The sequence below is a fragment of the Lethenteron reissneri genome, chromosome 46, assembly GCF_015708825.2.
Source record: "Lethenteron reissneri isolate LAM-NWPU_2019-01 chromosome 46, ASM1570882v1, whole genome shotgun sequence".
NCBI classification, from domain to species: domain Eukaryota; kingdom Metazoa; phylum Chordata; class Hyperoartia; order Petromyzontiformes; family Petromyzontidae; genus Lethenteron; species Lethenteron reissneri.
Genome location: NC_083824.1, coordinates 9573253 through 9588996, shown reverse-complemented (window position 1 = coordinate 9588996; position 15744 = coordinate 9573253). Strand labels below are relative to the sequence as shown.

General features: G+C 52.3%; 1 protein-coding gene across 1 annotated transcript in view; it reads right to left on the bottom strand.

Moving 5' to 3' along the window:
* MCTP1 (multiple C2 and transmembrane domain containing 1) overlaps nt 1-15744 on the bottom strand; it is a 156817-nt gene that overhangs the window by 21766 nt on the left and 119307 nt on the right. The window contains exons 9-13 of the mRNA XM_061570834.1: nt 14006-14176; nt 12747-12883; nt 7824-8010; nt 7432-7450; nt 3565-3639 (exon numbers count right to left, since the gene is read on the bottom strand). Coding sequence (XP_061426818.1) covers nt 3565-3639; nt 7432-7450; nt 7824-8010; nt 12747-12883; nt 14006-14176 — 589 coding nt within the window. The remainder of the gene's footprint in view (nt 1-3564; nt 3640-7431; nt 7451-7823; nt 8011-12746; nt 12884-14005; nt 14177-15744) is intronic.

Sequence of the window (15744 nt, the reverse complement as noted above, 5' to 3'; positions counted from 1 at the left end):
ATCATCATCATCATCCGAGCTTTATCCACTGCAGGATGAAGGCCTCCTGAAGACGTCGCCATCTACCACGGCCCCGCTACGATAGCACGATCCAAACTCGCGATCCTCCTAAACATTAACCACGAGTAATTAAACACGAATCATCATCCTTTAGTCTATTCACTGCTGGATGAGAACGCCTCCCAAAGACATCACCAGCCCTCAAATTCCTGCGACACAATAATCCATCTCACTCCTGCACGTGAACTGACACCGCTGCTCCATCCCCGCAGTGGTCACAGCGCGACGGCACGTTGACATCTGTTGCACGATCCGCACGCTTCCGTCTCTCACGACGCCACTGCGAGCACACGTCACCTCCACGTTTCTTATCCGCGCGCACTCTTCAAGATTTTGTTCCGCCGGCTGCGTAGCGCCGTGCGTTCGTGCGGAAGGGGCCCTCGACGCATCCACGGCGCCACAAAATCACCGGCACGCTTGCACGCGCGGGCGGACAGTCGCGCGCGCAAGTGGGTATTTATCTTCTTGGTCGAGAAGACAGACCTGTTCTCCACCTGAGGACGGCTGCTTGCGTTGTGGCCGAAACGTCGTGAGAATTATTTTATTATGTTTTATTTTATTTTATTTCCCTTCTACGTGACTTTACCAAAAGAACCAAGAAGATGAATCCCTGCAGTCACGAAAGCTTTAAATCGAAATTTAAGCGGGTATTTGTTTACAGCGCAGGGGTCACGTTGCGTGTGGGGTCACGGCGGCGCGAGAGGTCCCCACAGCGCCGATTACGTCCTCCCGGAAAGTACCCCGGGGTAACGAGCCGCTTTCTCTTCGCGTCGCCGGTGGCTTTTTGTAAAAAAAAAAAAAAGCAGAATCGCCACTTATTTGCAGGGGGCGGCGGATTTTTTTTTTTGAAACGCGATCCCCAGGACGGCAGGGAAAAGCGTCGCGTGAAGCGAAGCAGACGGCCACGCTCTTGACGGCGCGTGACCGACGATTGCCGGCGCGGTCGATAACAACAAAAATAATGAATTTGAAAACCTTTATCAATCCACTGCTGGATGAAGGCCTCCGCCCCCCCCTCACCCACCCATGGCATGTTGCTGGTGATAGCTGCCCCATGCTGCTCAGTGCGGTTTGGTGACGGTGGGGAGAATAATAAACACGGAACGGAGTCTCAAAACTCGCTTACACGAGGCTCCTGCTACATTCGCGCGTTCGGGAAATATCACGCTTGAGAATTTGACATCGTGTGGGAGGCAACCAGAGAGCGTGGAGAAAACCCAGCACGCTGCACAAAACCTGCACAGACCCTTTGAGCCAGCGCTCTGGAGGTGCGAGCTGGCGCATGGCAGACATCTGTGAAACTCCCAATTCCGCTGGACTGCAAAGGCGGTCAGCAGATAGAGGAACAGCAAGGTTGAATGAATGCATCTTTCACGGTGGTGTCCTCGCAAACGCCAAACACTCACGAATGGAATTGGTCAAACCCAGCGACCAATTCCAGGCCGCAGCTAACGCCAGGGGCAAGTGAAATCTGCACCGGTCACACGTGCACCTCTCCCCCATCCTCTTCACAAACCACCTCCCCACCCCTCCACTGACCAGCGCGGTGAAGTATAGTCAGAATAACCCGTTGAGTGACACGGCGTGGTTAGGCCTTCACCCACCAGCGGCTCGTCAAAGCGCGTTCAATTATATTATTATTATTAATTACACTAGCCGAGGCTGTGCATGTTGCAGGCACACGCGCGCACACACACACACGGGGAAAGCTGGATTGACAGGTGACCTCTTTTTAACCCTGCGCTGTTAGCAGCTAAAAGCCATGAAACGCAATTATGGACCCCAAAGGAAGGCACGGATTGGAAAATTAGCAAGTGGCACGCTCTCCCCCGCGCCTGCCACATCGCGTTGGGGCGCGCGCACCGTGGCAGCGCCAATGAAACCTGGCAGAGCTAGGGGTAAACCTGTGGCTCATTAGAGGGCTGAGCCATGGGTAAGTGTGTGGCTCATTAGAGGGTGGAGCCGTGGTTGTGTGGGTCATTAGAAGGTGGAGCCATGGGCGTGTGGATCATTGGAAGGTGGAGCCATGGGTTATGATGTGGTTCGTTAGAGGGAGGAGCCATGGAGTGTGGCTCATTAGAGGGCTGAGCCATGGGTTAGTGTGTGGCTCATTAAAGGGCTGAGCCATGGGTTATGATGTGGCTCCTTAGAGGGCTGAGCCATGGGTTAGCGTGTGGCTCATTAGAGGATGGATCCGTGGGTGTGCGGATCATTGGAAGGTGGAGCCATGGAGTGTGGCTCATTAGAGGGCTGAGCCATGGGTTAGTGTGTGGCTCATTAGAGGGCTGAGCCATGGGTTAGCGTGTGGCTCATTAGAAGGTGGCATGGCTCATTAGAGGGCTGAGCCATGGGTTAGCGTGTGGCTCATTGGAAGGTGGAGCCATGGAGTGTGGCTCATTAGAGGGCTGAGCCATGGGTTAGTGTGTGGCTCATTAGAGGGCTGAGCCATGGGTTAGCGTGTGGCTCATTAGAAGGTGGAGCCATGGAGTGTGGCTCATTAGAGGGCTGAGCCATGGGTTAGCGTGTGGCTCATTAGAAGGTGGAGCCATGGAGTGTGGCTCATTAGAGGGCTGAGCCATGGGTTAGTGTGTGGCTCATTAGAGGGCTGAGCCATGGGTTAGTGTGTGGCTCATTAGAGGGCTGAGCCATGGGTTAGTGTGTGGCTCATTAGAGGGCTGAGCCATGGGTTAGTGTGTGGCTCATTAGAGGGCTGAGCCATGGGTTAGCGTGTGGCTCATTAGAAGGTGGAGCCATGGAGTGTGGCTCATTAGAGGGCTGAGCCATGGGTTAGCGTGTGGCTCATTAGAAGGTGGAGCCATGGAGTGTGGCTCATTAGAGGGCTGAGCCATGGGTTAGTGTGTGGCTCATTAGAGGGCTGAGCCATGGGTTAGTGTGTGGCTCATTAGAGGGCTGAGCCATGGGTTAGCGTGTGGCTCATTAGAAGGTGGAGCCATGGAGTGTGGCTCATGAACAGGGTGCGACACGGGCAATTCAGCAGCATGAACTGGACTGGTGCGACAGCGATTAGCGCATTGCAACACGAAAACGGCAAGCTACGTTCGATCCTCAGCCACGGCTAACATCAGTGGCGTGTGATACTGAACCAGTCCTGAGCTTCCTGTTTTCCCAACCCTCGCCGAGAAGTGTGGTGAAGTATGGTCAAACAACCCCCATGAGCAAAATATCAACGGTAGGAGTCAATATAGCGGAAGATTGACAAACGGGCTCTACATTTTAATTCTTAAAATATTCCAAACAGAGGTGACTGGATGGCTCAGAGACCCGGAGCACTGGGCTACTCTTCCACGCTCTCATCAAATCTAAATCTGTAAAACGGCAAAGCATAACCCGCCGCAACAGGACGCATCAGGAACAGCGATCACTTCAACGGCGCCTTAATAACGACGACCCACGCAACGCCGAACGGGGCGAGACGGCGAGACTCGCACGCGCGCATCCATCGCCGCACTCACTCGCGTAACGGGGGGCGGCCCTCAGCCGTACCTGTAACGTCGGCGGCCATGAGGCCCTCGGCCCGGATCACCTTGACCTGCAGGAAGCCCACGTCCTTCACAGTTGCTCAGCGACTGTCGCAGCGCCTGGAGAAGAGACGAGGGGGGGGGGGGGAGGAGGTTGGCGTCCGTGGTTTGACGAACGTCGTGTGCGGATGCTGCAGCAACTGAGACGCGGCCGTTCTTTGCCCCACGTGCCTCTAGGCCGAGCGTCAGAGCTGGGGGGCACGGCCGCTGTGGGTGTGGCGAGTGCCCGGGCACTCCGCGACACGCTCAGTTGTGGCCAAAGGGGCATGCTCAACACTTGGGGGGGGGGGGGGGGGCGAATTCTGGTAATTTTTTGAGTCTGCGTTTTTCTCCTTTCAGCAGATTTGTGCCGATGAAGGGAGCCTTTAAAGACGCAGCAACGCACGAACAGCCGGCCCAGACAGCACTGAGTCGGTAGTCAGTGGCACCATAGATTTAGTATAATTCGAGTGCAATGGAAGCCCTCTTATATGGGACAAGGTTGGGGGAAAGAGCTTTGCGGACCGTGTCTATGATCCACCCAATAACCACGGGAACCGTTCGCTCATGGCTTGGATACCCCAACACTTCCACCAGCGTCGCTGCTCCTCTGCATCAGGCTGATAAACTTCTACGATGAGGCTGAGATGTGATTGAAATTTGATGCTACATTAATCCAAATGGTTCATGTTATTTTATTCTACAAGTTGCATACCATACATGAGTGATATTTAGTTTAGTGTTTGTAAAATTATTCATATGTTAATAATACCACTGTTTGATAAGAGCAATTACTTAATCATACTGTCGTATCTATATATATATATTTTAAACATGAGCCGGAGAAATGTTATTCCACGAACAATCCCATCGACGTGACTGCAGATTAGATTTCGCTCCATCTCCAAACGCCGCATTGCTGCCCGAGCGATGTTTTAGGATAATGCTATCGCAGTCAAAAGTGCCTTGTTGCAAATGTCACTGAAAGATTTCTTTTCTTTTCAAAAGCCAATGTACGATGGAGGACGATAAAAAGAAAAAAGAAAGGCTCGCGGGGCGACCAGAGAGACGGGGATGGCACATCGGACGACCGCCAGCCTCCGCTCCCCTCCGCACTCGGCGCTGCGAGCGGCGGGGCTGATTAGAAGTGACAGCTGAGGAGTCGCCGTCGCGAGCCGTAATTTCACTTATAAGTAAATCCTTTCATATCTGTGCTCACCGCACATCACTTCTAGTTAGAGGAATCTCAACGTGATACGAGGAGCATTCGTGGGCTTCCTTATCCGCTGCCCATCTCGTTTAAAACCCCCCTCCCCTCCCTCACGGATTCCTGGGACGCGCTTTTGAAAGTTTCGAACTTTGCAGTGATGAAGACGCCGACGCGCATACCCTGCCGTGAAATCGCCGCCACTGCCGCTGCCGCCGCCGGCTTTCAAAGTTTTCTGGAGCCGAGTTGCACCTTCCTGTAGTCGGCCTTTCCGGTCGAATGACGCGCGAGAACCTCGATCGCGATCAACGAAATGACCAATTAAATCCCTCCCCGCTCGTGTTTCTCTTTAATTAATCGGCCGTGTTTTGAGTACGGTGCAGACGACCCAATGGCCCCCGGAACGGAGCCAAAAAATCTCGTCAGATCGCGGCTGCTCCGCAGATCTGAGCCAGGCAAGCGTTGGGATGGGCCGGCCGCTGTGCACGCCCGGTTGCCGTACGTGGCTCTGGGGCTGTGCGCGCTACGTTGCGGGTAGCGGAGGCCAGTGCCGTGCCTTTCTCTACGCTGACGGTATTCACAGACCCGCAACGAGCAGTGCTGCGAAGTGTGGTAATAAGAATCCCGACGGCCCGCACGGCATGGGAAGGCCGTCATCCAGCAGCGGATTGACGAAAGGTCTGCGCTTGTTTATAATTTTCTCGTTTTCTGGATTTAAAGCCACCCTCGTGGTGTCCAGCGGAGTGGCGCATCCAGAGGCATCTGAACAGCAGCCGCGCAAGACGGTTGTGACATCCCACAGACATTCAACGCCACGAATCCCTCCTCGGAGATGCCACGATCTGAGCAGCGGTGGCGTCAGCTGTCGAGCGAGTGTGCAGGCGGTGCAACTGCACCGGTGATCACGTGTCACAGGGGGCCCAGACGCCGGGCGACGAACAGCGGGAGAAATTGGGCAGGAAGGGGGCCTCTCCCCCCATCAGGATTCCCTCCGCCAGGGGCCCATGCCAACCATGTGACAGGTGTGACACTGCACCTCGTCACCCTCCCTGACAAAGGGCACAACAACGTGCTGCTCGTGGTATGATGCCGCCTTCTCTGTTGTGACGACGTGATAAGCGGCACGCACGCCACGTCACGTTAGGCAACACAGTAGTGGATAGACCTTGACTAATGGTGGTGGTGATGATGATGATGGAACTAGTGAACAAGATGAAAATAACAATTATTTCATAAAATATCTAATGGTATTAATCAGTTATCAAAGGTCATCTTGTTACAAATCAGTAGCCGGATAATTACTCGAAGCCACAACGCGGGACGTGAGCATTAGGATAAAAACAAGCGTGCTCCCGCAGAGCGGGGCCGCAATTAAACGTAATCTTCATCTTGCGAGAGGCGACGGGGGTTAATTAAAAAGCCGCGACGGAATAAGACGTCGGGAGAGGCTTGTAACAGCGCGCGCCGTGCCGCCCGGCCTGCGACGCATAGGGCGCGGTTGGCGGAGTGGCAGGCGGCGGGCGTGACGGCCCTAGGCTAAACAAAACTGTCAGGTGGCCATGCAGTACACGCGTGCGCGCGGGGGCCACGGAAATAGCCTTTTCAGGATGATGGCCGTTTTATGGGGAGAGACACACGCGAGATGAAATCGGGAAGATGACCAATTTTGAAATTTACAGCGTGTCCTAACGGAGATAGCTAATAAGAGAAAGAAAAAAAAAACTACGAAAATGCGTTGGCATTTTGCGTCGAGCGCGGAGTGTTTAATTGGCAATCGCACATCTGTAATCAATTTAAATGTGCAGCTTTATCGGGCAGAATGTTGTCACACACTCTTCTTCGTCTTCCTATGGCTGATGTTGATGTAGAGCAACAGCTGTAATTTTACATTGAGGTGGTTAAGCCAGATAATTGCGTCAGGAGCAGCAGAGCAGGTGTACCGCTGTGGTGACGTCTCCTTCGTGTTCGTGAACCGGGCATCGAGTCGTTACAGGTTCCACGGGCTGTTTTGTATGACCTCAGTTGCTGGAGAGTTTATAATTTTCTATTTGTGCATCATCATCATGATCAAATATCCGCATTCTGCTGCTGCCATGGTTTGTGTGCAGGATTGTGGTCCCCCTAATCTTCAAAGCCAGCGATATTCTGCATCGTCGGGTCTTTCACGAGGAAGTACTTGTGCGCGACTTCTTGTGAATTCCATTTGGGCTTTTCCAAATTTCATCATCACCATCATCAGCCCTGAATTTGCAATGTTGGAGGGTTAAACACGTGAGACCAAAAGGGTTTTTGCTGCGCGACGTCAAACAGCGGTGAGGGACGTCGTTGACATCCCAGTGGATCTCATTACGTCGCACGGTCAAATCACAAAAGTTTTCAAACGTACAAATTACCGGGGACACGTCGTGGCTGCGCCAGGAAATGTTACATCCATCAATTTTAGCATTAAAATAAATAAACAGACAACAGTCCTCCGCATAGAATAATATTAGCACCTACCATTAGCTCATTTGGCTACGATAAGTTCACCTACTATTTTGAATCACCATGTCATTCTTTGAGAATAACCTTGGTGAAACTCCAACTTCAGAGCTAGAGGGATACGAGTGTGCACATCGCGCGTGGGTTTGCGCGAACCACAAACGCACGTTATCCTGAGGCTACTCTTCCAATCGTCAGCGATCCTTCGCAACGTCCTCCCGGCATCCCCTACCTCCGCGTCGAAGTTCCATAGATTCCGTTCGACGACACCGAACAACAACAACAACCCTTGCTCTCAGCCGCACGCTCGCCCGCCCGCTGCATAACAGCCTCTCTCGAGCCTCCGATTTCCTCGCACGTGTTTAAACACATGTTCGCCGAGTTGGCCAAACGTCCCAATGTAGGATCACAGAGCTTGGGCAATCGCTGGCCCCAGCTCTGGCTGCCTTCCCGGTTGTCTGCGGTTTGCCACGCCTCTGGATAATTCTCTGTCCCTCGCAAAATTCCAAATTATCGGTCGGGAGCAACAGTCGGAGCGGGCGTCGAGCGGGACGTACGTAGCGCTGCACGATGGAGCGCCGCTCCCCCGTGTCGCCGAGCGGGCTGGCGCACAGGTCCGTGATGGCCACAGCGCTCGAGGCCGTGAGCGTGAGCAGCAGCAGCAGGCTGCCCTCCCCCTCCTCCAGCGGCACCTCCAGCCGGTGCGTCTGCTCCTTGGTCAGCGTCGCCAGCTCCTTCTGACACCTGCGGCGGGCGGGGAGAGACGGAGCGGGGGGGGGGGCAGCGCGGGAAGCAGGGATTCGACTCAGCCGGTCGGAACGGTCCCAACTGTCCAGAGGAACCGGCAAACCAGGGTCGCCAGCTGTTCCGGGTTTAACCCCAACAGTCTGGGAATTGGTATCCGCGTTCGGGCGGCAGGATTTTGGTTCATGTCGAGACCTGGTACTGTCGAGACCTGGTACGAACCTGTAACAAAGTTACAGTTTACTGCGCAGTTCTGATCATAGACCACGGCTGACTGAGGCGTGGTGTGTGTGAAGATGGTGGCCGTCCAAGCTACAGGGCCCTACGGCACCTGACTACACCCATGATGCAGTGACGGAACCTAGGGTGTTGTGGGGGAATGATCACCCGCACCTCCGATTAGCATGGTTGGCTACGTACGGTGCGAAAGAAGTTCAACATACATACATAAAAGGGGTGTGTTGCTTATAGACAGATTCTAGTACAATTCACTTTATCCAGCCACTTAATCTCCCTTACAGTCAGCAAAAGCCAACTTCTGCCTGGACGATATTACCCGTTAATCACTGAGGAGGCGGAAATTAAAGGCCCGTTGCGACACATACGTCGTTGCTGATTTGCGAGGGCCACCCAGGTTACACTGCTGATGAGACGCTGGATGGCGACTACACCCGATACCGGGCTCCAGGTTTTCTTTGTGCTCAACGGATGCAGCCGAAATAATGCACCGTTTGATGGTCGCGCGGCTGATGGGATGGGTAAAAAAATTAACTACGATTAAAAAGAAACAAAATTGTCGAGGGTCAGATATGGGAAGGAGTTGTATTGTCTTATTTATTTGGGTCACATCAAGTCATTCAGAATAGAAGATAATATTTACAAAAATATATTTTCACGAATCTAGACGAGGTAAAAAAATATAGAATACGGCTAAGTAACATATTTGAATTGCCCTTTAACATTTAACGTATGAGATATATACACCAGAATAACTGTGTATTAATACGATTTTAATACTAATAATAGAAGTAAAATGATGGTGTGGGTTATCGCGTTTTCCAGGACACCTCCTCAAGCCAAGAACCAAGAGGTTGCCACTGCTGTCAAGACATCCAGGACATCGCTGAATAAGAACTTCATCGCTCACCGGATTCTGGGTGGCGAGATGTTAAATTCTTCGCCTAGTACACAGGAGGTCGTGGTTTCGATCCCTGACGCCTGCTGCTGTATATTTGGAGTTTGCGTGTTCTCTGTCTCCCCGTGGTCGCGTGGATTTTTCTCCGGGTCCTCCGGTTTTTCCCTCCACGTTTAGAATCAACGTCACCACGCGTTGAGAGTATTTGGCTGCTGTGCATTTCCACGCGATAAGCCGCTATCATTTGTGGCCAGGTCACTTCCGAAAGAGAGCAATACAGCTCAGTGGGCCTTACCTGGTAAAATACTTTTTTATATATAGCTTTAAATAGTATATATTAAATTTCGATTTAAAAATTTCGTGACTGCAAGGATTAATTTTCTTGGTTCTTCCGGTAAAGTCACGTAGAAGGGAAACAATAAAATAATAAAAATATAAAACAATAAACATCTCACGACGTTTCGACTGCAACACAAGCACACCTGATGACGATTGCTTGTGTTGCAGTCGAAACGTCGTGAGAAATTTATTGTTTTATATTTTTATTCTTTTATTTGCCTGCCTTCAACGCCTGTCGCCTGTTGGCTCAGGGCTCCATCTGGTGGACGATCCCCGCTCCTCGCATCTCGCCACGGCACCACGACGGGCAAGCGCCCGCGGCACCTCCAGGGACCGCTCCGCGTTGAGCCCCGGTCCGCAAGCTTCCGTCTCAAGCTTTTCGGCCGCGTTACGCAAACCTCGATTTATTGATTGACACACCCGAAGCTCAATTGTCCTCGAATACTTAACCTGTGCTTTTTTTGTGATGTTTTTGTGTTTGTTCACAACGCCAGGTGATACGGTGAACACGGATAATATTGAGAGTTTTTCCTCTCTCAAGAAAAAATTGGTTCTGCACTAAAATTGGCTAAAGTGAAGGTCTGGGAGTAAAAATGTATAAGTTTGGCAAGAGCGGGTGGGAAAGTGCTTCTCCACCTCTGCTGCGTAGACCGGAGGTCACTGGGAGGAAGGAAACTCAAGAGGTAACTCTGCGATATCCGCTTCTGCGGGCTGTTCTCTAACGCAGCGTGCTTCATTGCAAGGCCTGCGGGCCACTGGCGGCTCCTGGTGGCCTTTATTGCGGCCCCCGACAATACACAACAGGTGTGACAACACTACCCCCGTCAACGTGCTGTCACAAACACAACAACGGTTTCAAATGTGTGGCGGCCCTCACACTGATGAGGTCTTATCGGCGAAAGTGCCCCCCTTCTGAAAATGAGTGAAGAACACCGCTCTAATGGACAGCGCTCTAACGGACACCACTCTAACGGACACCGCTCTAACGGACACCGCTCTAACGGAGACCGCTCTAACGGACACCGCTCTAACGGACACCGCTCTAACGGACACCGCTCTAACGCGAAAGATCGCGTCGCTTCTGCGAGAGATCTTCGCGACGCCAGTAGTAGCGGTGGTGACAAATGAGAGAAAAAAATCTACAAGTACGCGCGAAAAGAAACCGAGAGGAAGAAAAACCACCGCTGTAACAGGAGCCTCCCTCGCTTCAAATTGGTTCGCGCCGGGGTCACGGGGAGCGGCGGTGAATGGGGCCGAGAGCCACGGTTACGCATTAGGAGCTCGGCGGCGAAACCCTCCTGCCGTCAGCCCGCGGCGGGCGGCGACCGCCCACACCTGCGGGTTTCGGGGTGGGCGGAGGGGGGGGGTAAGGCGATCCTCGGCCTAATCTGGAAGCACCATCGAGACTCAATCGAGCGATTCATTACGTCCGATTTGGCTCGATCGCGAGCGCCTTTCTACTCCTCCGCGCGCGTCGCGAGGTGGAATTCGAGCCGCCCGCCGCTGAATAACGACGCTTTGTTTGCGCTTCACAGAGGCCGGATTCTTCGCGGGCGAGACCACCTACGCGTGCGTGACCCCCTGACACACGAGTGCCAGGATCCTGGTACGTGAGAAACAAGGGGCTCTATTTTCTTTTTCTTATACGGACGACGGAGTTGGTGCGGGGCGGGGGGGAGGGGCGGGCACGGCAGACGGGCGGATGGACAGAGGCTATCAAGAGGCAGCTGGCTCGTAATACGAAGCCTGCGCTGCCATATAATAAAGATGAAGGGTGCGCTGTCTCTGCCGTGAAATGCACACCGCCAATTTTGGAGCGCACACGTGCGCGCATGGCTGGGCGTGGGCCCCCCCCCTCCCGCACCCCCCGCCCGCCCGCATTAGCGGCCGCTAATGCTCGTCAAAACAAATTGGAACGCTTGTTCACCTGCGCGCGTGCGCGCACACACAGCGCGCATTCCAGCCCCACCGTGCGTGCGCTCTGGCATCACGGGGAAAGAACCCGCTTCTAAACAATAAAAACTAAATCGGAACAACGTTCACGATGACGATGACGCCCTTTTGGTGTTACCTTTTTCAGCCAGGAGATCCTTTGCCGAGTCTCAAGACACTTTTTCACGAGGGTTCCCCACTACATTGGGTTGTCTGGCTTGCACCCCCCTTTCTCAGCTTTCATAGCCAAGGCATGAACAATGTCAGGAATAATATTGAACGGATTTCAAATTTATGCCGGTTCAGAGATCGTCCACAACCTCTGCTGCAGCTCAAGCGAATCGGCACAACACTCACACCGATCGCCTGTTAGATTTGTTGAAAGTTTGTTTAACATCGGCTGTGGCGTGCCCCCCCCCCAACTCCCCCCCCCCAGACTCACCCCCCCAGACTCACCCACCACCCCCCAACACTGCGGGTGTACTACCCATAACATTGACGCTGTCTGCGAGTAGGCCGCCTTGTGCCGGCGTCACGGTGCTAGCTTGCAACAAACAAAGAGAGATGCAAAGCGATCGTCGCCCACTGCTGTAAACTAAACTAAACTATAAACGATTTATTTTGAATTTGACCACGTAAGACCCACTGAGATTTATAGCTCTTTTCCAGAAGCAACCGACGAAGTGGCGTATCGCGTGGATAAACCACTCCGTTGAAATTTATAGCAGCCAGACACCCTAAATGCATGTTTCTAAATGTGGAGGAAATAATCGGAGGACCCAGAGGAAAAAAAATTCGAACGACCACGAGGAGAACGAGCAAACTCCAATAATGCAGCAGGCGTCAGGGCCGGGATTGAACCCACGACCCTCCCGTATACCAGGCGAGGTAGTTAACATCTCCCACCCACCGGGATTGCTTAGCAGACCCTGCTGACAGAAGAGCATTGAGAGACCCAATGAGGCCCCCTCCCGGGTCAATAAGTGCTATAATCTTCTTGGTTCTTTCGGCAAAGTCACGTAGAATGGAAATAATAAAATAATAAAAATAAAACATAATAAAATAATTCTCACGACGTTTCGGCCACAACGCAAGCAGCCGTCCTCAGGTGGAGAACAGGTCTTCTCGACGGCTGCTTGCGTTGTGGCCGAAACGTCGTGAGAATTATTTTATTATGTTTTATTTTTATTATTTTATTATTTCCATTCTACGTGACTTTACCGAAAGAACCAAGAAGATGAATCCCTGCAGTCACGAAAGCTTTAAATCGAAGTGCTATAATAATAAAATAGCAACAGCAGCGGCAATAATAAAGTAGAGTGAGCCTCACCTGCCGATGCACTCGTCGCGCCGGCCAAACCCCGTGCACTTGTTCCACACGCAGATGTCCAGGGTGGTGGCACGGTCCTCGTACAGATGGAACTCAAACTGCTCCCTCCACATGGGGTTCGAAGTCTTCGGGATCGTCTGCCGGGTGGAGGGGGGGGGTGGCAGGGAGTAAACGCCGCGGGGCCGTCTCTAGGCCGACTGGTGGAAATTCCACGTTCCCAAGCCAAGAGGCCGGTCCCACCTGCTGTAAATCCACCATTCCACGCGCCCCGTCCCCTCCGGCGGTTTGACAAATTGTCAGCGATGGAGAGCCTCGCAATCCGAGTCGCATTGCAGTGACAGAGGCTGCTGGCAGCATCACGAAGGGGCCACGCGACCCAAAAAATGCTCGCAAATCATATAAACGTCACCCCGTCATCTCGGGGTCATCCTTTAAGCTACAGGGCATTTTAGTTCGGTGTTTGCTCACGTTATTTTAATTTGTTGGCGTAGAGTCGCAGTGGCTAGTGGGCATCGGTGGCCGGGGTGTGATTTCCGGCCAACATCAGTGGCGGGTGATATCAGCGTGGTGAAATTAGTTCGTGACGAAGTCTCACCGAGGAATGGATTGACAGAGGGCTTTAAATTATTATCATCACGTTCCATGTAATGTTTGTCACCGCTGAAAGCCACTAGAGGCGCTACCAGTCGCTGCAATGTAATGGATTCACACGACGATTCACTCCCTTCACAATTCAATTCATTGTCACGACTCAGGATCAATTATTATGTGGAACATTGTGGGAAAGGCAGTGGCCTCTAGTGCGCTGGAGAGGTCACATGAACCCTCCACGCCCGACGTGGCCTTCATGACTCGGGCACTGAGTGCAGCTTGGGGGTTGCCACCATTTCCACGGTAGACCAAACCCAGACATATTCTAAAGCGGCTTCGATCTACCAACACTGCACATCATACTGAAATGAACTTCACACGCAGGGTTTTCATTGCCAAAACAATGACCCGTACATTTTTTGGGGGGGGGGGATTCGGTCACATAGCAGTTGGCCTAACCCCCGAAACATATTCACGCAGGATCATTCCGTTAAAGAGTTCCAACGCAACGCCGCCAGACGTCGGGGCAAAGCGTTCCTGCCGCCAAAACTACCGATGCCGGTTCCCGAGTTGAACCCCGGGTCAAACCCGGAGCAGCAGGCGGCAGCCCGAGCGTAGCCTCGGACGTGTCCTCGGGGCTGTCAGCGGCGCCACGGCCGCCAGCTCACCTTGCTCTTGTACTTCTGGGCGCCCAGGCGGAACTTGACGTAGGGGTCGACGGGCCCCGCGTCGATGATGGAGCGCAGCTGGCGGCCCTCGATGAGCGTGACGCTCACGATGCCGCTCCACAGCTGCGCCTTGCGGTGGATGTCCGACAGCCGGATGCTCTGCATCGCCCGCTGGGTGGGGGGGGGGGTGCGCACGGCGCAAGGTGGAGGAAGGAGCGACACGGTGAGGCCCCCCGCGTAGCGGCTGCACGGATGCCGGCAAAAGCGTTGGCCGCGAAAGAGAGACGGTGATGGGGTTTTAGAGATTGCGGCGCTGTCCAGTGTTTGCCAACTCCGTAAGGCGGTGGTGGTGGGGGGAGGGGGTAGCCAATCGAACCTCAAATGGTCACCACATGTTGCCGGGTAGACCTTCTAAGGTTGTTAATACTATAACGAGACAAGTTACATAGTATCTGAAATTAAACTATAAACTATTTTTTATTTTGCCAAGTAAGGCCCACTGAGCTATATATAGCTCCTTGTTAGAAGTCAACTGGCCACTGCTTATCACGTGGAAATGTATAGCAGCCAAATACTCTACACGCATGTTGAATCTAAATGTGGAGGGAAAACTGGAAGATCCGGAGAAAAATCCACGCGACCACGGGGAAAACGTGCAAACTCCAAATATACAGCAGCAGGCATCAGGGTCGGAATCGAACCCACGACCTCCTGTATACCAGGCGAGGTTGTTAACTTCTCGCCACCGAGAATTTAATTGTTGATAGTCGCTTCGACAAAGATGATGTCGCGAGATAAACTCAAAACAGTCGCTACATATCTAGCAATGAAACCGCAAAGTTGGCAACAGTGCACAGCAGTAGAAGAAGAAGAAGGAATTAGATGCATTAATATAGCTGTAATCAAGGTGTACTTTGTTATAAATATGAAAGTCGATCCAGTATTAATCCTTTTCAAGAGTAGGTTCCTGCTCAATGGGGCGTGCAAGGCTCAGTGACTATCTCCTGTGTGAGCATCTCAGCCATGTTTAGATTCTGCTAACTTCCCGCAAGGCCCTGCACGATCTTGGGCCAAAATATTGGCAAGACCTGGCAACACCTTCTGCTCCGAGTTGACGCATCACGAGATCCGTGCGTGGCTGAACGTTTAGACGTTGCTAAAAGTCATCTCAAATCGGGCATCGTAAATCCCAGCCCTCCGCTCAATGCCAATTTTGCTCGTTGACCATCGTTAAACAATCCGAACAGTGCATTCCAAATTGTGGGATTGCTCCGTAAAATCATATTGCATTGTCAACATTAAAGTGAAATTAAAGCCTTTTTGCTCATTGCTGAAGCTTCAAACTGATGTCACACAAGCCAGGAGGCATAGCGTAGCTGTTGCAGCTACAAGGTAAGAGCTCCTCTTCTTGGTTCTTTCGGTAAAGTCACGTAGAAGCGAAAGAATAAAAGAATAAAAATAAAACATAATAAAATACTACTGTCACGACGTTTCGGCCACAACGCAAGCAGCCGTCCTCAGGTGAAGAACAGGGCTGTCGGAAAGACAGCCCTGTTGTGGCCGAAACGTGGTGAGAATTTTATTTTATTATGTTTTTATTTTTATTATTTTATTGTTTCCCTTCTACGTGATTTTACCGAAAGAAACAAGAAGATGAATCCCTGCAGTCACGAAAGCTTTAAATCGAAAGGTAAGAGCTGTCTCTTCATCGGGTTGCTTTGCCCTTTCAGTTGATATTA